This window comes from Sitophilus oryzae, unplaced genomic scaffold, assembly GCF_002938485.1.
Source record: "Sitophilus oryzae breed Bouriz unplaced genomic scaffold, Soryzae_2.0 scaffold_980_pilon_pilon, whole genome shotgun sequence".
In the NCBI taxonomy this organism is placed as follows: Eukaryota; Metazoa; Arthropoda; class Insecta; order Coleoptera; family Curculionidae; genus Sitophilus; species Sitophilus oryzae.
The window spans coordinates 1,719,722-1,743,811 of NW_022147617.1; the positions used below are offsets into that span (position 1 = coordinate 1,719,722).

A 24,090-nucleotide genomic window follows, 5' to 3' on the forward strand; every position below is an offset into this window, starting at 1 on the left:
TTATGACAATCGGAAATAATTATTTTTTCAAAAGGTCAATATGCCGAATTTATCATGTTTTTTTGTCAATTTTAAACACGTTTTATTTTTTTATCTCGAAAACTAATAGAGATTAGTATAGGTTAGGTTAGGTTAGTTATTTTTTATCTCGAAAACTATTAGAGATTAGTATAGGATATAGTAGTAGATTAGTATATATATATATATATATATATATATATATATATATATATATATATATATATATATATATATATATATATATATATATATATATATATATATATATATATGTATATATATATAATATTTATTATATTTTTAGATTATATTAAATTACCGTTTGTTTTCATATTCTTAGCTTAGTTTAGTTACGCTCGCAGTGGCCGCCTGCCTTTAGAGATAGGTATTATCATAGAGGTTAGTATAATAAAAAAATTATGATATATGAAAGTAGTTTCCAAAAATATACTGGGCGATCCATTTAAAATAAGAAAGATGCTACCACTATTCGAATGATGCGGCAACGCTGCAACGCTGTTATGTAAAAATCCATATTTTCAAAAAAAATCTATATCCATGAAGGTCTAACATGCCATCGCCGTGAATCACCCTATATAGCGACGAATGAAACAAATTCTGAAATATATTTATAAATAATTACCTGGTACTATATCCATATTCATATGTACTCTTGTAAAGACCAGTCGTTTTATTATCAAATTTTCCTCGATACTTAATTCCCACAAAATATCTTCCAGGGAACAACTTTTCCTTCGGAGTTATAACAAGAACTTCGTCTTCTAGATTTTCCGTAAAACTTAACAGTTGCAAAGATTTAACATCTTCGCGCACTAAGTCAACAGAAATAATAGTCAGACTTTTACTATGCACGACAAGTTCCCGTTTAGGATTAAACACATCTATAGATATATTCACAAAACCTTCAAAATAGACTTTGTCCAAATAGGGCAACAATGTAATATTATACAATATTGGCCGAGTATCATTAGGTAATTTTTTGTAGTTAAGTTTACGACTTTCGGGTAAATCTAGTACCGGTGTTTTAAACGTATAATATACTCTTGGTTGAATAGTGTTATGTAACAAATGCCTTCCAATAAACACCAACGCAGTCACTAAAACAACACACAGGATAAACCAAAACAAGCAACAACTGCACAGGCACATATAGAATTTCTTATTAGAGTGTTTTTCGCCATCTTTGTCAGTTTTTCCGCTACGCGGCATTTTGTAAATAATTCACGTTTGTTTAGCTGGTTTTTAACATTTCAACAAGTAATTCGCGAGTGCACTGACGCTCACTATTAGATCTTTTCTCGAGTCGGAGAAGGGGCTTACGTTAAGTCCTGTTATATAACCGTAACTAGTATAATTCTCTCTTTCAAATACCATTGTCCGTGTAGGTGCGACATTAATTTTATTAGAACTTATTTACTACGTGTCGGAAAAAATTAAAGGTTTATTGATTTTAAAACAGCTTAATATGAGTAGTAAACATGAAGTTACCTTATATTAATATATATTTATAACATGATAATTATTATTAACATAGTTAGATGAATAAGTAAACTTTAAAATCGATTTATTTAATTAATTAATCATTCGATAAATATATGGTACTGTTTCACACGTTACACCAAAACTACATAAGTTAAGATTGCAGAAGATAAATAAAAATTATAAAACATTTCTCAAGATAGAAACAAAGCCAAAAATTATGAAAATACAAATTATTATTACTTAATACACTTAAAACGATTGCTTTTTTCTAAACAATCAGAATAAGAAAGGAGATGAATAACTATACATTAGAATTGTGTAGAACTTTTTGAAGTGAGACTTCTTTACGCGAGATGAGAGTTAAAATTGGGACGATTTCGGCATAATTGGGGACGGAGTACAGGGTGATGCTTTCGACGTTTCGAAGCGATGCATGTCTCTAAATGGACGAAATCATCAGGTTAATTATGGGTCGATTGGAACGGGATTGGATTGGAACCAACTCGGCACGTGGATAGAGTTACCAATTGGGTCCTCAGACGGACAGATGGACAGACGGAAGTAAGAAGTTTCACTTCAAATATGCGCACATAGTGCGCACACGCTGCACATAACTGTATTAAATTAATCCTTAACCGGAGACGTAGCAACTTTGGGACATATACCGGGTGCGTCTCAAAAGTGGCTCACCCCTATAACTTTTTAATTTTTTCAGATAAAAAAACCAGATTTGGTATGTTAGTATATTACCACAGATTAGGTATCCTATAAGTATAGAGATAAAAATCTTGTCCCTAATTCGTGGTACGAAAATTGTTTTTTATGACGATGTGCAAACGAGTAAAATTTCCTGTGCGCAAAAATAAACTCGCGTAAAATAACAATAAACAGCGTAATAGAGAGATATCGCTAAACCGAATAGCGTGCATGGACGTTAAAAAGGCCAGGTGTTATTTCCTTTACGTGAGGTTGTATTAACTCTCTTCATTTATAGTTATCGATTCGGAAAGAATTCTGTTCGCGTCGCGTCAGCTATTTAAACTTAACCTAACTTTGAATTTAAAACTTTGAAATTGTTTTGTTTACTAGGTATTTTAAAACTAAACGGCTAAAGTGCTTTATTGTTCAACGTCTGCCAGTGGGTTTAGGGCAATAAGCAACAAATTCTCTTAGAAGGGCTAAGTCGTCATCTGCTATAAACCTAAGCCTCTTTATAGGTTCTTTAATATTGGAAGAGGTGGAATCCATATTTTGGGCCATATTTATTTAATTAAAACTGATTCTAGCTACTTAAATATCAAATTACCTAATAAAACTAAAGTAATAATTCAAAACAATTCAAACATAACCTAAAATAAAAGATCTCGCCGGCCGGCCCCGGTTGTCAAATATCCGCACATGCCCATTTAAGCAATTTTTAAACGTTATTTACAAATAAATAAAATAAATAAATAAATGCTTTTATTGTCAAAAAATATTTCAATTTGTAGACAAAGGTAAACTAACCAAAAAAGTAAAAAAAAAACAAGGTACATAAACAAACAAACAAAAGATAATACAAAACATTATACAAATAATATTGTCAGTCTTATTGTTAAAATAAACATTTATAAATGTTTATAATGTCAAAGAACAAAAAAATAAAATAAAAAAATAAAATAAAATAAAATAAAAAATAAAATAAAATAAAAAAATAAAATAAAATAAAAAAATAAAATAAATAAAATAAAAAAATAAAACTAAGTAATAATAATAATAAGAAGAAGAAAATTTATTGTAATTTGTGTACATAGATTAGATACAAACAAAAGAATTATAAAACACAATAAACAAAAATATAAACAAAAGAAAGTACTTCTATTTCTTGTCTAGGTTATATTTTAGGGCAATTTAAAAATAAAAACCTAATAGCGTATACGTTAAGATGGTAACGTTATTAGTGGGTGGTGCGTTAAAAATTGACTCGCGCATATCGTAACCATGATAATGTACGCGTAAATACTGCATGACGCTATTCGGTTTTCCGATCTCTCTAATAACTGTGCCGGTCAGGCGCTGTGCACAATTTTATAGGCCATAAGTGGGTGTGCTATGTGCGCAAACTAGTAACCTAATTAGTGCCCGATTCCGAAAATTGGAACCACGAAAAACAATAAAAAAAAACAAAGTGTTTAATCTGTATAATCTGTGATATTACATAAATTAGAATTGATTGAGGTATTCAATTGTTTTCGGTCACTTCCTATTTCACCGGAAATGACTACAACTTGGTTTTTTCATCCTCAGTATTTTTTTTTACTTTATTCGATAGAAAATGACACAATGAATCGAATGATATATCATATGTCAACTTTTGATATATTCGCTCAATAACAAATTGTATTTTAAATTTCAATCTAGAGTGCTATGGCTCACTCATAACCGCTAAGTACTTCTAATTCTTGTCTAGGTTATATTTTAGGGCAATTTAAAAATAAGAACCTTTATTCTTCCGCAAAGATAAAATTCCATAGGCACGAAGTCCGACGGCCTCGATGGGCAACGGCTAGGATCTTGGTTAGCTATTCAATTATTCTCGAAATTGGCTGCAAAAATTTGCTGATAACTTCAGCGTCGTGAGGTGGTGCCTTGTCTTGCTGGAAAAATATGTTTGCCAGTTCTATTTTAGGGACATTATCATCAATAAGGGGTCCAAAGCCGACTAGTTAAAAGTGGTGAACTTTTAAAAATTCTCTATTTCGAAGAAGACTATAACAAAATATCAAGTGTGCTATTAATTATTAAAAATATACAGAGTGTCCCAAATAAAAAATCAACTTTTCTGTTGATAACTCTTAAATTATTAATTTTAAAAAAATTATACTTAAAGCATTAAATTCTTCGTAAAACGGTGCTTTAGAAATGTTTTCATAAAAATACAAAATTTTCCAGCGTAATGCTAAACAATTGTATATTCACGGCTTTTTTACGCCAGCGCAAACGATCATTTTCCAGCCACACACTTTTTTCCCGTTTCCGGTTTTCCGTCGATTTTGTTCGAACAGACTTGTTCGTCAAACAACGCTGGCAACTAACAACGCAGTCTATGAGCTTCTTTTTAATACTTCAATTCATATTTGTTCAGAAACGACAATTATTTGTCCTTATCTGATTATTATTATAAACAATTATTTTTACACAAACCATTTGGTGTTAAGCAATGTTCAAATGAGTTAGTAGCTACTTCCAAAATATATGAGCAAACGTATGCGTAATGTATGTTTCTTTCTTAAATTAAAAATTAATAATGCAATTAAAAGCCTTAGTTGCCGAAATTAATAGTAAATCACGAAACAACAATTTAATACACCAGTTTGAAGGAAATAATACTTTTCGCCAACAAATATGTAACTTATATCAGATGTAAATTTTTGTGCCTTTATTGTACATAATTTGTACGAGAAAAGTTGCTCAGTCAGTATGCCAGCTTAAGATACAACAAAATACTGTTTTACCATTTGAATGATTTACGTAAATTACTTAGGGGTACAATTATTATATTTACATGTGTCATTAGGCCGATATGAAATATTGGTAATAAGTATAACGATTTCCAATACACAATTATTTATTTTCGCCTTTCCAATTTAAACATAAAACATTTTCAAGTAAAAGTAATGTTAAAAGTAGATCAGTCAGGTATTAATTTAGAGAGTGTTATTTTGAATTGTTTTGTTTAACTAATTTTATATTTTACATACTACGACACACATATAGAGGAAAGTAACCATATATGAAATGCCATTTAGTTTTTGTGTTATGGCACGGAAATATGGAATAAGTACCCAAATATGGACCACTATAAAACAAACACTTCAAACTAATCAAAACGTATATCACTTTTTTTTATTAAATTCATTCACACTGTTGTGGTACATCGGAACACGGGACATAGGAAATCCCATGTAAATTTTGAAAATGTCAAATATTATCTCCCCGATAATTTTATGCAAAAGTTGTATTAGACTTTTTGAAGAGGCGTTAAAGTTGTACTTTTGTCTAGAATTTCGTTTCATTTGGAATAGTCATTTAAAAGTTATTTCCAAAAATCTACCTTCGTAAAATTTATAATACGACCCAGAGAAGCTACAATTAAAACACCAGCAAAAATGTGATTGTGTTATTGTCAAATTCGATGTCACATTTTGTTTACAAAAATTTAAAGGTACCAAATAGAGTAATTTTATATAAAATAATTATAAATTTTACAACTTCTGAAAAAGTTACGATGGTTAAACGGCATTTTGCTGGAAATAGTATTCTCGCGTCTAAAAATAGTATTCTCGTAAATATGTTCGCAGTTCAGTCTCCGGAAAGCCTATAACGAATAAGGTATGGAATAAGTCAATAGTTTAAAGAATGAAACAGAGGTTTGAAACTAAAGGACCTAATTAAGGACATGGAAGTGTGAAGACAACAATAATTGAACAGGAAGAAAACAACAATGACTTGAATATTCTTGAAAGATAAAAGATTTGAAGTTAACGTCTCCTTTTTGCTACCAGGGCTAATCTGGACGGGGCCTACATTGTTTACGCGGAATCCGAACCGCGGTCCTCGGCCATATCATGGTCAATGGCCTACCGACTTGGCAAGTGTCTAAATCGACTCTTACTCACGAAGTATCCGATCTCATCTGGCCTCGAACCGGCGTGAATGAGCAGTGTGTGTCAATAGATTTTACACTTTTGCCTTTATTGGACAACAGCACGATACAGAGTTTCGAACCGGTCACCCGTCCATCCACTAGTATCGCCTTACGTCGCTTAACTTCGGTGTTCTAATGGAAACCGGTGTTTCGACGTAGCTAGGCCGTTGCCCTGAATATTCTTCATGTTGAAGAAAAGAAAAACATTGACTCCCGTTTATTGGGGATACAGTAGGAAAATACCACAGGATCTTTTGCCGAACGACTTCTTCCTGTGGAGCACACTCAAAAACCGTGGTAATTAATTATAGAAATTTAGATGGACTGAAAACGACATCTCTGGAATACTAAAGGTTCTCCCCTTAACAGCTTTGTATTGCGAGGCGCAAATTTCACAATCATTTGGGGTATTGTTTGGCTGTGAATGGAGGATTATGTAAACATTTTATTAATTAGCATAGTTTAATGAAGTTCCTTTAGTTACAAATATTTCTTTTATTTGTTAAATTATTGTGGATGTATGTGGTTTGAGAGGGGTCTGCGAGTGATCGTGTAATGAACAGGAAACAAGTAATATACCGCAAATACTATTCTCAGTTCAAGTAATTCTTTTGTAGATGATCATTCCAATTCATGATGATCATCATTAATTCAAAAATTAAAAAAAAACTAAAAAAATAAACAATGCTTTAAAAAGACATAAATTCTTGTCACAATTCTTGTAAACAAAAAAATGTGACATCGAATTTGACAATGACAAAATCATATTTTTGCAGGTATTTTAATTATTGTAGACTTTCTCTGGGCCATATTATACATTTTTAGTAATTTGAACGTATATTTTTGCAAATAACTTTTACATGCCTATTCCAAATTAAACGAAATTCTGGACGACAGTACAACAAAATAAAAACACTAAATCACCACAATACACCAAAACACTTTTACTTTTACACTGGACGCGCGTTTCGCTAACTATGTTAGCATCATCAGCAGATGATTATAAACTGAAGTACAAATGACTGTACAACCTTAACTTCTCTTCAAAAGAGTCATTAAATCAAACATTCTTAAACTCCTAGTAATGTAATACATACAGATATATAAAAATGTAATAGAAAAATACATAAAAAGTATAAAAAATTAAAAAAACTTACGTAGTGTTTCCTAAACTTGTATAGCTACTGGTATATAAACCAACCAATCTATCTTTCATGTCTCCATCAAACTGAATTGAAATACTATCAAACGTTGATGTAAATTGTGTGCCATCTTTTTTGGTAATGGTAATAATTTCATAATTGTCATTAATTTCAAAATTAACTTGCTCTCCTTTGACAGAAACTGAGGTAATGTTCAATTTGTTAGTATGTAGAACTATTGACCATGCTGCTTCTGTTACATTTACAGATATTATTACAGTTCCTTTAAATAATCCTGAAATATACATAAATAGTAAATTAAATGTATCAATATCTTACCATTCTAAAATAAGCAAATTATACCTAATTAAAATATTGCTACTGTTAGAATGAAGATATATACAGGGTGTTCCAGTTCAAACGAAACAAGGCCATTTAAAGGCATTTCTGGTGTGAACAGGACAAAACGGTGAAACACGTCAACTTTATTTTCGAAGGGGAAATAAGATGCGACTATTTTAGAAGCCTCTAATTCAAACCCCACGCGGGGGTGTCATCCACCCTTAAAATCTTAAGTGTAATGCGGGGTCGAGTAGCACATCAATTGAAAGGTTATTAAAGCCTCTTTTCAGACCCGTCTCATTTTTGGAGTTTTTGTCACATTTGGTAAAAATGGGCTGAAAATAAACTTTTCATAAATTGATGATGCTTTGATATTTGATTAATTGTACAGGAATCGAAATGGGGTCTAAAATAAGAAATTTAGTTTAAATCAACAAGATTTTGTACACAAAAAGTAGTACCAAAAACTTGTTTACATTTTTGTTTCTTATCGGCTAGTACACGTCTTCTTTTCAACATGTGCTTTTCCGATGAATGTACATTTTTGATCTACAGAACAGTAAATCGCCACAATTGTTTCAAAGCAGGGTATTACTTTTTGTGTATTATTCGTTAATAACCTGCACCATGCAAAAGGGTTTTCCGCCACAATAACAAGATTCTTTGAGAAAAATCATTATGTAATGGTACTAGCCCAGGAACCCTGGGTGTATCAGGGACAAATTAGATGTTTGTCTGGAAAAATTCAAAGGTAATATATGATAACAGGCAGGAATTTCCCCGAGCCTGTATTCTTATAAGAAAAGACATTAACTACACATGTGTTTCAGAATTTACAACCTGAGATCTTGTTCCAATCATGGTTCAACTTAATATCGAGGATTGCAGTAAAAATTTCGTTATTGCCTCTGCTTATTTTCCGGGTGACGATGACGGGGAGACACCGCCTCCGGAGGTACGGGAGCTCGTGCGATTCTGCAGCCAACGGCGACTACCTCTGCTATTGGGATGCGACTCCAATACACACAATGAGGTATGGGGAAGCACTAACACTAGAGGTGAGTGTTTACTTGAATTCCTCTTAGCATACAATCTTGAAGTTCTCAATGTAGGGAACACCCCCACGTTCGTGACAAAAAACGCGGGCGGAAGTATTAGAATTAACAATCGGGAGTGCTAGTGTAATCAGTTACGTGAAACACTGGAGGGTCTCGACGGAACCCTCCCTATCAGATCACAGAATCATCGAGTTCAAATTAGGAGGAATCACACTCCAAAAAAAAACTCGAAGGAATCCAAGAAAAACAGACTTATATATAACACCAATCTCGTAGACAACCTAAACCGTATAGATGCAAGTAGGGCCAGAAACCATCTGCATCTAGAATGGTACTCAAGGGAAGTCAGCGGTGCAATATTGGATGCATATGAATCTAGTTGCCCCACAAGTAAAGGCATACAAAAAAGTAACAACAAGGTGGAGCAAGAAGTTGGCCAATCTTAGATCGGAGGTCCGGCGAGCTAAATCAAGTGGCGAATGGCAGCTCTGCAGCGAGAAATTAAGTGAGTATAATAAGGAGACAAGATAGGGCAAAGCGGTCTGACTTTAGATCATTTTGCGAAAACATCACTTCTACTCCTGATGCAGCTAGACTACACAAAGATATGGCCAAGAGTGGGTCTATCCCCAACATGGCACTTAAGAAATCTGACGGAAGCTACACGGAAGGAGAGGAAGAGAGAGCTAATCTCCTATTTTATACACACTTTTCAGGTAGCATACCTATTGATACTCATGTAGCTCCCACTGAACCCCACAATCCTTGCAGGGAAGATTGGGAAGTGGCCAAGATAGTAATAACAGAACAAAAACTGAAATGGGCGATCGACACCTTTCAGCCCTATAAAGCAGCAAGAGTGGATGGGATCTTTCCTGCCCTTCTAAAAGGTCAGCATCTATTAAGCATTACAATGGGATATATATCAACCACATGGAGAAGAGCAACTGATTGGAAAAATCCCAAGTCATTTAGGCCTATTAGTCTCACATCGTTCATACTAAAAACACTGGAGAAAGTAGTTAACAACCATATTGGAGAAAATCATCTAAAGGTTAAACCACTGCATGATAGTCAGCATGAAGAAGCATGAAGATTAGAACCGGCAGATCCACAGAAACTGCTCTGTACCAATTAACGGAGCTAATACAGACAAGATAGCAAAGAAACAACAATTTGTGCCTTCTTGGAAATTGCGGGGGCGTTTGACAATATACCACATAAGGTGGTCAGGCGGTCTCTAGAAACAAGAGGAGTGAACAGAACTATTATTCGCTAGTTCTTTACAACCAAAATTGTAGCTGTTAAAACAACGCAAGAAACTCCACAAGGTGGAAAAACCTCCCCTTTGCTGTGGAGCTTGGTAGTGGATGAACTAATAGACGAATTAACTCTAGCGGGAATATACTGCATTGGGTATGCAGATGACATAGTCATGATCGCTCGGGGGAAACATGAAGGCACCCTGTGTGATATTATCCAAAGAGGACTCCGTATCACTGGGCTGTATATCAACTCAGACAAAACCGCGATAGTGCCATTCACCAGAAAGCGAAGTCTGAATAACTTGAAAAGAATCCAACTAGATGGAAAGGAAATACTACCATCACAGGAAGTTAAATATCTGGGAATAACCCTGGACAGTAAACTCCTGTAGAACAGGCATATTAAGAACACTACCAGTAAAGCCACAAAGGCTCTCATGATATGCAGAAGACTGGTTGGAAATAGATGGGGCTGCTCCCCTAACATTTTGCGCTGGATATATACTATGATAGTAAGACCCATGATTACTTATGGAGCAGTTGCCTGGTACACAAAACTAGAGCAACGGACGGCAAGACTAAACCTATGCAAAGTCCAGAGACTAGCATGCCTTTGCATCACAGGAGCCATGAGAACCTGTCCAACAGCAGCAATGGATGTCATTCTAGATCTAGCATATTGTCATTGGTAGGTATGCCAATGCGACAATGATTAAAATGTTCACTAACGGAATCAGTACTGGGAGAATTGTCAGATCAGGGGCTTGGAATACCCTCAAAATGGAAATACCACTCATGCAACTCCCAGTGGGTGATATGCCAAGAACGTACAACTTTGAGAAACATCTCAATGTAGTATTGAGCAATAAAAAGGACTGGAAGAGAGAAACGTCTGCCCAACAGTTAAAAGACCATACCATAACTTGGTATACTGATGCTTCCAAAACCAATGCGGGAACAGGGATCAGAGTATTTGGGTCGAGAACTAAATACTCCGAACCAATGGGCACCTACCCTAGCATCCTACAAGCAGAAATCTACGCTATCAAAAGATGCGTACAACTTATCTTAGATAGATCATCGGAAACAAGAAAGATAGATATTATCGAATTATCGGAAAGATAGATTATCGAAAACAAGAAATAGCCATCTTATCTGATAGTCAAGCACCGTTAAAAGCGATCAACTCAATACCAATCAATTCGAAATTGGTCAAAGAATGCATAGAGAAGCTGAATAAATTAGGCAATGAAAAAAAGAAAACAAAGTCCTCATACTCTGGGTTCCTGCTCACTAAGGGATAGAAGGCAATGAAAAAGCAAATGATCTAGCTAGAAAAGGAGCAAACACTCCACTAACTGGACCAGAACCGTTCTGCTTTCCAAGTGGTAACCAACTCAAGGCGGAACTCAAGAACTTGGAAGACTCCATCCGCAACCTGGAATGGGAATCTTGCAACGGTCTAAGACACTCGAAGAAGTTTCTGAGGGCTTACGATCAAGAAATATTAAAGATCTTCCTGAATCTAAGTAAGAAAAATCTTCGGATTGTCACGGGGTTTTTAACAGGACACTGTCTCCTCAATGAACACCTCAGTAGATTGAAACTAAGAAGAAACGGCGAATCCAGATTCTGTGGGGAAAATGTGGAAACACCAGTACACCTCATCACTGAGTACGCCGAGACGACAACCATTCGTGCCATGAACGTTGGTACGACTGGTTTTGTAGATGGAGAACTATCCTCTATAAAACCGTCCCAGATACTGGCTTTTGTCAAAGCCGTGGGACTGTATGATGAGTTATATTAACCCCCCTCCCACTCATTCTAAATTCTAAAAAAATTCTATCCCAACTACTTCACAAAATATTAATAAAATATATTTAAATTTACTGGGTATTGCAATTTCTATATCACAGTATACATACTTTAAACAATGAATAACAAAAACTGTTTTATTTTTATAAAAAATGAGAGCCACCGGCATTATTATGTATTTCGTCCCTCTAAATTTAATGTACTACCAACGTGACTGCATTTACTTCTTCCCAAGAAGCATTTTAAAACAAAAAATCGAAACAAAATCTCTGCTGAGAAACATTGCGAAACAGTTTCGTCACATTTTTGATACATATGGTTCGTAACATAAATCGCTTTTTGTTTCGAAACATATTACCAAAATATGGTTTCGCTACATAAGCTATAACAATAAAGATCTTAGATCACAAATTTTTCGATACTTTTAAGAAACAGATGTGGTTCACATATAAATGTGCTTATAAATGATTTCGTTCTCGTTTTGTGCCTGAAAAGCTTCCATAATTTATTTGATATTCTGTCAAATATGGGAACATAACCTTACTTTATTGTTTGGATTTTGTTCAGCAGTTTTTGCATTTAAGCGTTCTTCAAGTTTTTATAGTACCTACTATAATTAAAAAAGCAGAAGGAAGGACGTACGGTGAATACAAATACAGATATTTTTCTTATACGATTTTATAATTATTTATTATACGCATTACAGAGATGATTTGTTTTAGAATTAAATGTAATAACAACCATTACCCATACCCAACAGGAGTCCGAAGAAAAATGTTACCAACAAACTTTTTTTGTCTTTTTTCCACAATAGAATACATGTTTTTATGCTTTAATTGTGTTATAATAAGTAAAATGTGTTTTATTTATTTTGACCAGCAATGTGATTCTGTAAGCTCCGTAGCAAGAAATTTCTTGCCTAGCCTATGTTATTTGTATACGATTGATGATTCACTAGACAGGAAATTTGTTTACAGAATCGCACCCCAGAAGTTTTGATTGGCGTTGTTGACAGGTGACTAGTTCGAAATTTCTACACAGATAGCGCTAAATCGAAACATTGTTATCCCTCGCAATAAACAGAAAAAAATATATCTCTGATATTCAAATTAGATAGTGTGCTTAAATTAATTTAAAACTTTAAATTAAGCTCGCTAGTTTAAAGTTTTAAATTAATTTAAGCATACTATGCAATTTAACTAGTACATTGTTTTTCAAACAAGCCAACCAACTAAAATTATAAATATATGGTCCAACTTACCTGTATCTAAATAAGGATATAAGTATAAGTCATAAAGTGTCGGAACGACATTTGTAGGCAAACGATACTTAGACATATCTGTTGATGGCTCTTCAGTTGTAGTACTCGTAGTAGACAATGTAGTTGTTACAACTGCAATAATAATCAGTATATTAATCTTTCACAATACTCCACACCAAGCAAAAATGATATTTAACCATGATATTTCATATTATTAACTAAATCGCGAAATTAATTTAAAAAAATTATAAAAAATACGAAAAATATTTATATGGGTTTAAAGTAAGAACAAGAGGACGACGATTATTTATAAATCTCTACATTCGCGAATGTAATCAGTGACGTGACGTCATATATAGTTTATAGTTTTATTTAAAATTTAAGAATTTAGATAGTTTCGACTATCCAAATCTTCAGCTGCTAAAAACTCATAAAATTATGTTGATTTTAAACTCGTTCACTTTAAAGATATCTATTTTTATCGGTTGTAACCACTCACCATTTTACAGGAGGTGTCAATAATCTCATGATTTTGATATTTTAGGATGCCATATAAAATGCATGACTTATTTATCATATAGAAAAATATAAAGCATATTTCTTTAGTGTTTAGTTTGCCGCTATACCAGTTTCCACTGAAACTGTCATGAGGCCTAGTTAAAATATATTTTTTACACATCCCAAAATGGGTGATATGTGGTGATATACAGGGTGGTCCGAACAGTATTCCGGAAACTTCGGCAGTATATTCATATTAAAAAAGACTCAAAGTCTCGAGACTGAGTCTTTTTTCTACTTTTTTAATTTGAACCAGGTCTCTTTGAGAAAAATGGATGCCTTCTTTAAAAAAGTATATTCATATTCTGCAGATAAAAATAAGTAAAAAAGTTCGTATAAATGTCTGTCCTAAGATGCTTAGTTTCGGAGATACACGATATAGAAGTTTCATTTTTATTTCGATTTTTTCCAAATAATTTATGAAGTAACGTCAATACTTGGATGAAAATTGGTATCTGGAAGTTTTTTGACATGAAAAATTTAATTTTGATGTCAATATGACTCCTACGTGTAGAGGGCGTCACCTACACATTTTTAACTGGTTTGAAGAGTAATAATTTTTCTTCCGTACCTGTATAAAACTACTGAGTAAAAAACAGACATTTACGATGTTTTTTACGTAAAAAAGGCCTCTTGATAAAAATCGCTACAAGTAATGGTTCTCCAGATATTTGGAATCGAAATTATCAATATTATTTGTCATCAATGACATAAACATGTATATTAATTAGTTATCCTGTTTTTTTTTATTTTTTTATTTTTTTTATAATTTTCTTGGGATTTAGGTTCGGGAAAACTCTGATTAAGTTTTCATTTAGGTTTTCATATTTTTTTATTTCATTTTTAAAGGAAATAACCAAACGTTTCGGCCAACATTACAGCCTTCATCAGTGTAGCTAGTGTCTATAACAAAATGCCAATTTCAAATTAACTTATCACAAAAATCTGTTAAATTTTTTTTTTTTTTTTATTTATACAAATCACGAATACATAGTTAAAATTAAGAGTCAAGTAGTTTATGTATAAAAAACCTTAAGTAGCTAAGTGTGACAAAGTTTATGTAATAAACACAATAATTATTTACAAAAATTATTATTTTTTTTTCATACTTATTTACCCGCTATTGAAAGTTAAAAATAAAATCTTACAACACTCACCAAAATCAAAAAAACAGTGCCGAACATAATCCAAAAATTACATAGAACAAATTCACAAACACACACAGCATAATGTTTACTATAATTAATAAAACTAATATCAACTTGTCAGAGGATGGCTACATATTTTTTTTTTAAATGATTATTCGTAAGACCAAAACGATCCACGTATGTATATTGACTACGGCTGAAATCGCACTAAACCTAATTTATATTTCATTGGCCAATAAACTGTAAAAACACTATTCTTTTTATGGTTTCCAAAATATTACTTCTTATATATACATGATTTTTTTTTATATAAAACAGGGAGAAAACAATAAACAAATTAATTTACAAACTAAAATACACTTGATTCAAGTTTTTTATGTCAGTTCTATCATTCATAGATTCAGGTTCTTTTTTAATATAGATCATTTCCAAAAATTCTCTTTTATGCTTGTTGTATTCAGTGGCTAAAATTTTGGTCTCCTGATAATTCATTTTGTGATTTGTCGTGCTTTCATGTTTAGTCAGAGCAGTTTTATTTTTTTTGTCATACTTATGACCTTTTAACCGGTTTTCTAAATATTGTGCTGTTTGACCAATGTAGACGTTTGGGCAGTCTTGACAGGGAATTTGGTATACTATATGAGTTTTTTTATTAGTAGGTATTTTACTCTTTAGGCGACTAAAATGCTTTTTTAACGTGTTATATCCCTTGTGACATACGGAAATATTGCTTTTTTTGAGTAAATTTTGGAATCCCTCAGACACTGTTCTTATATAGGGGAGTGGTAGATATCCGTTGTCTTTTTTGTTTTTATTGCTACTAATATTTGAGTTTATTTGTTGTTGATTTTCTAATAGTTTTTTTTCCTAGATTTTATGATACCATTTATTAATTTTTCCGGATAGCTATTCTTCATTAAAACTTCTTTGATTTTTTTTAAGGCATTTAATCTGTATGGAGGATCACTAAGGATTAAAGCTCGGTCTGTCAAGCCAATAACCACAGATTTTTTTTGGGATATGTGATGTTGAGAGTGGAAATTTAAGTATCTGCCGGACCATGTATTTTTTGTATACCATTCTGTTAAAACTTTATTATCACTGTGATGTAATGTCATATCGAGAAAGTTGATTTTGTTATCTGTCTCTTTCTCGATAGTGAATTGTAGTTTATGGTTATAACTATTGAAGGACGTTAGTATAGAGTTGCATTTATCATTTGGTACTGCAGTAATAACGTCATCAACATACCGATAATAAAACGGAATAGAAAAATTAAGATTTGGTATTATTGAGTCTTCTAGATCTTCTAGAACCATTTGTGCAATAACGCTTGAGATTGGCGAGCCCATTGCACACCCTTCGATTTGTTTGTACACTTGTTGTTCGTACATAAAATAAGTGGAGGTAAGACATAATTCTACTGCTTGTTTAAAATCTTGTATAGGAATATCTGTAAATTCTTCAATTTCATTCCATCTTTTTTCGACAATATCTAGTGCCAATTTAATTGGTATATTTGTGTAGAGAGAAACGACGTCTAAAGATATTAATGTATAATTGCTCGGAAGTTGTACATCTTTAATTTTGTTTTTGAAATCCCATGAGTCTTTAATATATGAATTTGTAGTACCAGTTACTTTTTGAAGGATATCTTTTAAAAACTTGGACAGTTTATGTAGAGGTGACTGTACACAAGAAACAATTGGTCGCATAGGTATACCTGCTTTATGGAGTTTTGGTAGGCCATATATTTTTGGTGGCTGGGCATTTAATATTTTTAAAGCTTTAGCTGTATTAGGGGAAATGTAAGTTTTTTCCTCCCATTGCTTAATAATGTCGTTATTCTTTTTTTGTAGAACATTTGTAGGATCAGTATTAAGTTTCTTGTACGTATTTTCTTCATTTAACAGTAATTTCATTTTTTCGTCGTATTGCGTAGATGTCATAATGACTGTTTTATGTGATTTGTCCGGTCTTAAAATCTTTAGTTCTGGGTGGTGCTTAAGGAACTTTTTTGTTTTTTCAATTTTTTTATTTAGTGATATCTCAAACATATTATTATTTGTTCTTGTAGTTTTGTTGGTGTCCAATTTATTTTTAAATTTTGTTAGTATTTCATGGCTGGCTGATCTGATCTCGTTTTTTTGGTTATTTGTTAATTTATAAGTTGAGACCTCAATAGATGGAATAATTTCTGGGATAGGCATTTCTGTCGCTGATTGAATTGGATAAGCAAATTCTCCACCTAAGCTTAGAATTTCGGTAGCATAGTCAGGAATATTTTGATCTGACATATTTTCTAATCATTCTTTTTCCACATTGATTGTGTTTGAAGTATTACTTGGCCCCTTTTTGAGTAATACGTTTATTTTTCTAATGTTCCTCTGTTTTATCTTCTCGAAAGTTTTCTCATAGACATAATTTTCTCTTGTAAGAAATCGTTCATATATATATGGTAAGAGTATTTGTTCTAATTTTGCTTTAAGTTTGTATATTTCGTTTTCTGTGAATTTTATAATATTTATTGTATCGGCTATTAATATTTTTATCGTATCCAATTTAAAATATTTTAAGGTATAGTTAAGAAATTTTCTATTTAAATTTAAAGAAAAGAAAGTAATATGATTCATTTTGAAATTTAAAAAAGTTGGTGTTAAATTGTCACTTTTACATCTCAGCAAAAAAGTACGTCTGTTCTTTTGATTAGCAAGTTTGTAGTTGAATTTTCTAAAAATTTTCATTAAGCTGACAACTTCTTTGTTATAGATGGATTCAATTGACTGGTAGTTTAGCAGATTTTCACCCATACTGCACTTATATTCTTGGAAAATTTATTATTCTTGAACCTTGTAATTAAATATTCTGTTTTTTTTTATAATTTTCTTGGGATTTAGGTTCGGGAAAACTCACAACATTAATATCTTTAGACGTCGTTTCTCTCTACACAAATATACCAATTAAATTGGCACTAGATATTGTCGAAAAAAGATGGAATGAAATTGAAGAATTTACAGATATTCCTATACAAGATTTTAAACAAGCAGTAGAATTATGTCTTACCTCCACTTATTTTATGTACGAACAACAAGTGTACAAACAAATCGAAGGGTGTGCAATGGGCTCGCCAATCTCAAGCGTTATTGCACAAATGGTTCTAGAAGATCTAGAAGACTCAATAATACCAAATCTTAATTTTTCTATTCCGTTTTATTATCGGTATGTTGATGACGTTATTACTGCAGTACCAAATGATAAATGCAACTCTATACTAACGTCCTTCAATAGTTATAACCATAAACTACAATTCACTATCGAGAAAGAGACAGATAACAAAATCAACTTTCTCGATATGACATTACATCACAGTGATAATAAAGTTTTAACAGAATGGTATACAAAAAATACATGGTCCGGCAGATACTTAAATTTCCACTCTCAACATCACATATCCCAAAAAAAATCTGTGGTTATTGGCTTGACAGACCGAGCTTTAATCCTTAGTGATCCTCCATACAGATTAAATGCCTTAAAAAAAATCAAAGAAGTTTTAATGAAGAATAGCTATCCGGAAAAATTAATAAATGGTATCATAAAATCTAGGAAAAAAAACTATTAGAAAATCAACAACAAATAAACTCAAATATTAGTAGCAATAAAAACAAAAAAGACAACGGATATCTACCACTCCCCTATATAAGAACAGTGTCTGAGGGATTCCAAAATTTACTCAAAAAAAGCAATATTTCCGTATGTCACAAGGGATATAACACGTTAAAAAAGCATTTTAGTCGCCTAAAGAGTAAAATACCTACTAATAAAAAAACTCATATAGTATACCAAATTCCCTGTCAAGACTGCCCAAACGTCTACATTGGTCAAACAGCACAATATTTAGAAAACCGGTTAAAAGGTCATAAGTATGACAAAAAAAATAAAACTGCTCTGACTAAACATGAAAGCACGACAAATCACAAAATGAATTATCAGGAGACCAAAATTTTAGCCACTGAATACAACAAGCATAAAAGAGAATTTTTGGAAATGATCTATATTAAAAAAGAACCTGAATCTATGAATGATAGAACTGACATAAAAAACTTGAATCAAGTGTATTTTAGTTTGTTAAATTAATTTGTTTATTGTTTTCTCCCTGTTTTATATAAAAAAAAATCATGTATATATAAGAAGTAATATTTTGGAAACCATAAAAAGAATAGTGTTTTTACAGTTTATTGGCCAATGAAATATAAATTAGGTTTAGTGCGATTTCAGCCGTAGTCAATATACATACGTGGATCGTTTTGGTCTTACGAATAATCATTTAAAAAAAAAATATGTAGCCATCCTCTGACAAGTTGATATTAGTTTTATTAATTATAGTAAACATTATGCTGTGTGTGTTTGTGAATTTGTTCTATGTAATTTTTGGATTATGTTCGGCACTGTTTTTTTGATTTTGGTGAGTGTTGTAAGATTTTATTTTTAACTTTCAATAGCGGGTAAATAAGTATGAAAAAAAAAATAATAATTTTTGTAAATAATTATTGTGTTTATTACATAAACTTTGTCACACTTAGCTACTTAAGGTTTTTTATACATAAACTACTTGACTCTTAATTTTACTATGTATTCGTGATTTGTATAAATAATGTGTTTCTCCAAAAAAAAAAAAAAAAAAAAAAAAAAAAAATTAACAGATTTTTGTGATAAGTTAATTTGAAATTGGCATTTTGTTATAGACACTAGCTACACTGATGAAGGCTGTAATGTTGGCCGAAACGTTTGGTTATTTCCTTTAAAAATGAAATAAAAATATGAAAACCCAAATGAAAACTTAATCAGAGTTTTCCCGAACCTAAATCCCAAGAAAATTATAAAAAAAACAGAATATTTAATTACAAGGTTCAAGAATAATAAATTTTCCAAGAATTAATTAGTTATTATATAAGGGTTTCTTGCCTTGAACTGCTAATATAGAAATTAATTCCACGCTGTGTTCGTCATAATGTGGATCAACCTGCTCTCACTACCGGTTTCGGGGCCCTACCCCATCATCAGGTGAGCTTGGGTATTTCCACAAAACGACGAGCACAGCACAGAGTATATAAATACGACTTGTTGTAAAGTAGCGGTAAGATATTAAGTCCCGCATCGCGAGATAGCGGCCTGCGTGCAATGGTAGTACTTTCGTACCACTGAGGCACAACTATCGATAGTAAATTAATTAGTTATTAGACTGAAATCATAAATTTGATTTTTTTTGTGCCAAAGGTTCAATAGAAACTGGTTTATCATCATTTTTTCACAGAAAAAATTATGATTAAAAAAAATTAAAATTTTTCAAATTTATTATTTCATTACAGTTGAGGGTTGGAACCTTTGGTGTTAAACAGCAAAATAACAACACTAAATCACCACAATACACCAAAACACTTTTACTTTTACACTGGACGCGCGTTTCGCTAACCATGTTAGCATCATCAGCAGATGATTATAAACTAAGTGTTTTGGTGTATTGTGGTGATTTAGTGTTGTTATTTATTATTTCAGTCAAATAACTATCCACTCAACGTGTTTATTTTTCGTCAATAATGACATATATTGACTATTTCCATTCTAAATACCTTGAGAACCGTTGCTGGTAGCGATTTTTACCAAGAGATATTTTTTACATAAAAAGTCACGGAAATGTTATGAAATGTAGGCCCCGTCCATATTAACTCTAGCAGAAAAAAAAGAGGCGTTAACTTATTTTAAACTTAAAAAGAAAGTTGTTGAGAATTAAATTTTATGTGGATATGTGACTTTGAATAAAAATAAGGTAAAGGTATATCAGGTATGCGGCTAGTTATTAAAACTTATTTGCTTTAATATCTCAATATTTCGTCAATTCTTTATTGACTTTTTCAGGAGATGGAAGCTTAGACCTTTACATGTATTGGTACGTATACATTGGTGAGCTGCGCCGAGAACGCGCAGAGCGCGCGCCGTGTTTTGGCCGCGCGTTACTTTTATTGTTTTAACGAACATCCCGCAATCCACAGAAATCACGCAAACATTAGTTTAGTCTTTAATCATGTCTTTATCGTCCGAGAAGAACTACGCAGTTTTAATCATGAGTAGTGCGACTCTTTAGACACTCCATTAATAAACAATAGTCAAAGAAAAACACAAAAAAGTGAATTTATTCAAAGAAAACACACATAGTCACTGATAAATGCGCGCGGAATGCGCGCGGTGTCTTCACCGGCCGTCCCAATTGAACAACGAACATAGAAAGTGGAGCGTCGAAAAACCGACTGGAGATGGTTCGCCGCTAGTCGTTTGCGCGCGTTCGCGGCGCAGCGCGCCAATGTATACGTACCATATTATCAAACATTAGAAACGACCGGACAAAGACACACAAGACAAAATTACACCTACATTTCTAACTATCGTCTACTATCTAGTAAAGTCACTTCAGATTTCGGACTTCTGTATTCCATATTTTTGCTTAAACAACGCTACCAAACGTGAACCAGTTCCACAGCCAGTCGATAACGGTCAGTGATACGTCTGACCGAAACCACCGCCGAAACGTTGTATAAGCAAAAATAAATAAAGACAATGGAAGTCCGAAATTCGTTTAGTTTTAATACTGAATTATTGTCTACCACATTCAAAGTCAGTAGATAGTGACTCTAGTTCAGCCAAGAGGCGATTATTCTGGCAATATATTCGTAGATGCTGTAGAATTGCTTCGACCAGAAGTTGTTTAAATATTCAAAGATGTTGGCCTTACTCAATTTTATTAATTTTTTTAAGGTATGTATAATAATTAGTAATGAACTTATACGATCAAGTAATCGCTATTCTGTAGTGTTTAACGTTATTATATTTAGTGCATGATCATAGCTATTCATGAAGTCTATGTCTTAATATAGATAGATGCTATGTTAATAGTAATATATGTTAATAAGTATTTAGTAATATTATACCACATACTTTTTAGCCGACCATACCAATAGGTATGGTAGGCTATTAGGATCGGCAAAAAAAAGTTTTTTTTAATTTCACTCAAAATGAGTTACTTGGGTCATAAATGACCTAAATACAAAATATTTTCATGGTGTCTGTCTGTCTGTCTGTCCGTCTGTAACACGATAACTCAAAAACCGCTGAACCGATTTTAACCAAATTTGGCAGAAAAATACTGTGGCCGAGAATCTGGCCATTAGTTTTTGGTGGGGGTAAGGGGTTGGTAAGGGGGTATGGGAGGGGGTTAAAAATTTTAAAAAATCGTAACTCCAAAATTACAGTAGCTAGCGAAACGCGGTTTTCAAATTAAGATTAGGAATAATAATTGCAACAAAATTTGTAATAACATCAAAATCAGTCAAAGTCGCAGTTTTCGAGATATTAACATATTTTAGTATGGGCGGCTATACGTGCCTCCCGGCGCCAATTTTTTTTATTAATTCCAAAAAAATAAAATCGAGCAAATTCAGAAAACAATAATTTAGATTCTGATGTATTATCCTGGACTTCTTAACAATATGCTCGTTTGGCAAATTTTAACTTGAAAATCAAAAAGTATATCCATATTTTCAAAGTTATAAAAATGTACCCGTTTTTAATTCATTTTATTGTATTCAACACATTATTTCTAAGTAAGTTCATCTAAAAATGTTAAGTAATCAAAAATAGTGATCGTCAAGTCACTTTGTTTAATAATAAAAAATTCGAACAGTTTCTTAAAGATATACATATAAAGTGTATAGTATGGAATAGAAACACTATAAAAATGTTATTAATATTAGTTTTGTTATCATATTTATATCTTATAATATCTATAATAACTAACTGTCACGAACTAGTATATCAAAAATAATTATTGTATACAGGGTGTTTCAAAAAACATGTGCCATCTCTCATGGGGAGATCACGTAAAAATAAGATTTATTTTTCATATCAACATAGGTTCGATTCTGCTTTGTTTCGTAGCTACAGGGTGATAAAGTTTTAATATTTTGTTGATTTATTATAATTTTCTTCCAAGTACTTTTAGTGGTTCGAGTGAAATTTTGATGTCAAAAATAACTATAAATGCGACATATTTTAAAGCTAAAAAATGTCGACATATTCACCAGGAACGAGCATATGGGTTATCACTGGAATATTTTTCTAAAAAAAAGCATGTACGCCACTGACTTTTTTTCTCTTGTTAGCAAAATAGCACAGAAAATAGTGTAAGCAGTTTAGTCTTTTGATATTTTGTCGATTTCGGCCTCCTTTATGAGATAAACGCAATTTTATTAATTTGCCTTTATCCAAATCTAATACCAACCTTTAAAAAACTAATATCATTATGCTGGACTAATAGTAATAATATTTAATAATAAATTAGGTAAAATATGTAATTTATTAATTTTGTTTTAATTTTAATTTTATTAAATTGTGATTAATAAAATTGCGTTTATCTCATCAAGGAGGCTGAATTGGACAAAATATCAAGAGATAACTTTTAATTGGCGTTAAACGGCCTACACAATTTTGATATCAAAAGAAAAAAAGTCAGTGGCGCACATGTTTTTTTTGAAAAATATTCCAGTGATAACCCATATGCACGTCCCTGATAAATTTATTGACACTTTTTAGCAGTAAAATATGTAACACTTATATTTAACTTTTACCCTCAAAATTTTATTCGAAACGCTAAAAGTATTTGGAAGAAAATTATAATAAATTGAGAGATCATTAAGACTTTAACACTCTGTAGCTACGAAACAAAGCAGAATCGGACCTATGTTGATATGAAAAATAAGTCTTATTACATGAGATTCACGAGATGTGGTACATGTTTTTTGAAACACCCTGTATACAAAATTTTGTTAGTAAAAATTAGTTGTTAACTTGAAAATAAAAGCAATCATCAGTATCGATATTAATAAAACCTATAAAAGATTAAATATCTATTATAATTATTAAATGCTATTAAGAACTATATCAATCACTGCCATCATTTATCTTCAATATATGTATCTATAAAAAATTCGATAAATTTTCCCGAAGTTTATACATTTTTATGATAAAAAAATTAGAAAATTTTATTTAAATTACAATAATTGAATTGTTAAAATAATTGTTCGCTAAGAAAACCTTGTAACTTAAGTGATTATTAAGGGATTATCTCAATATAGCATTAATAAGAATGAAGCAACACAAAATATATTTTGTATTGCCCACAGGAGTAACTGTTTTAGCAGCTGTTTAGGGGGCCTGGCTCTCAACGAAAGAGAGCCTGG

The 24,090-nt window shown here is 32.1% G+C and overlaps 1 protein-coding gene across 4 annotated transcripts in view; it reads right to left on the reverse strand.

Annotated features, from left to right (window-relative positions):
• The window catches only part of LOC115891196 (glutamyl aminopeptidase-like), a 151,159-nt gene that overhangs the window by 62,945 nt on the left and 64,124 nt on the right, over positions 1-24,090 (reverse strand). For 3 of the 4 annotated variants that reach the window (XM_030911610.1, XM_030911607.1, XM_030911609.1), the window contains 2 exons: positions 13,098-13,229; positions 7,369-7,648 (listed from right to left, as the gene is read on the reverse strand). In XM_030911610.1, the coding sequence (XP_030767470.1) occupies positions 7,369-7,648; positions 13,098-13,229 (412 nt within the window). Of the gene's footprint in view, positions 1-664; positions 1,328-7,368; positions 7,649-13,097; positions 13,230-24,090 lie in introns of those variants that run through there. The other variant, XM_030911608.1, reaches the window with a different exon arrangement.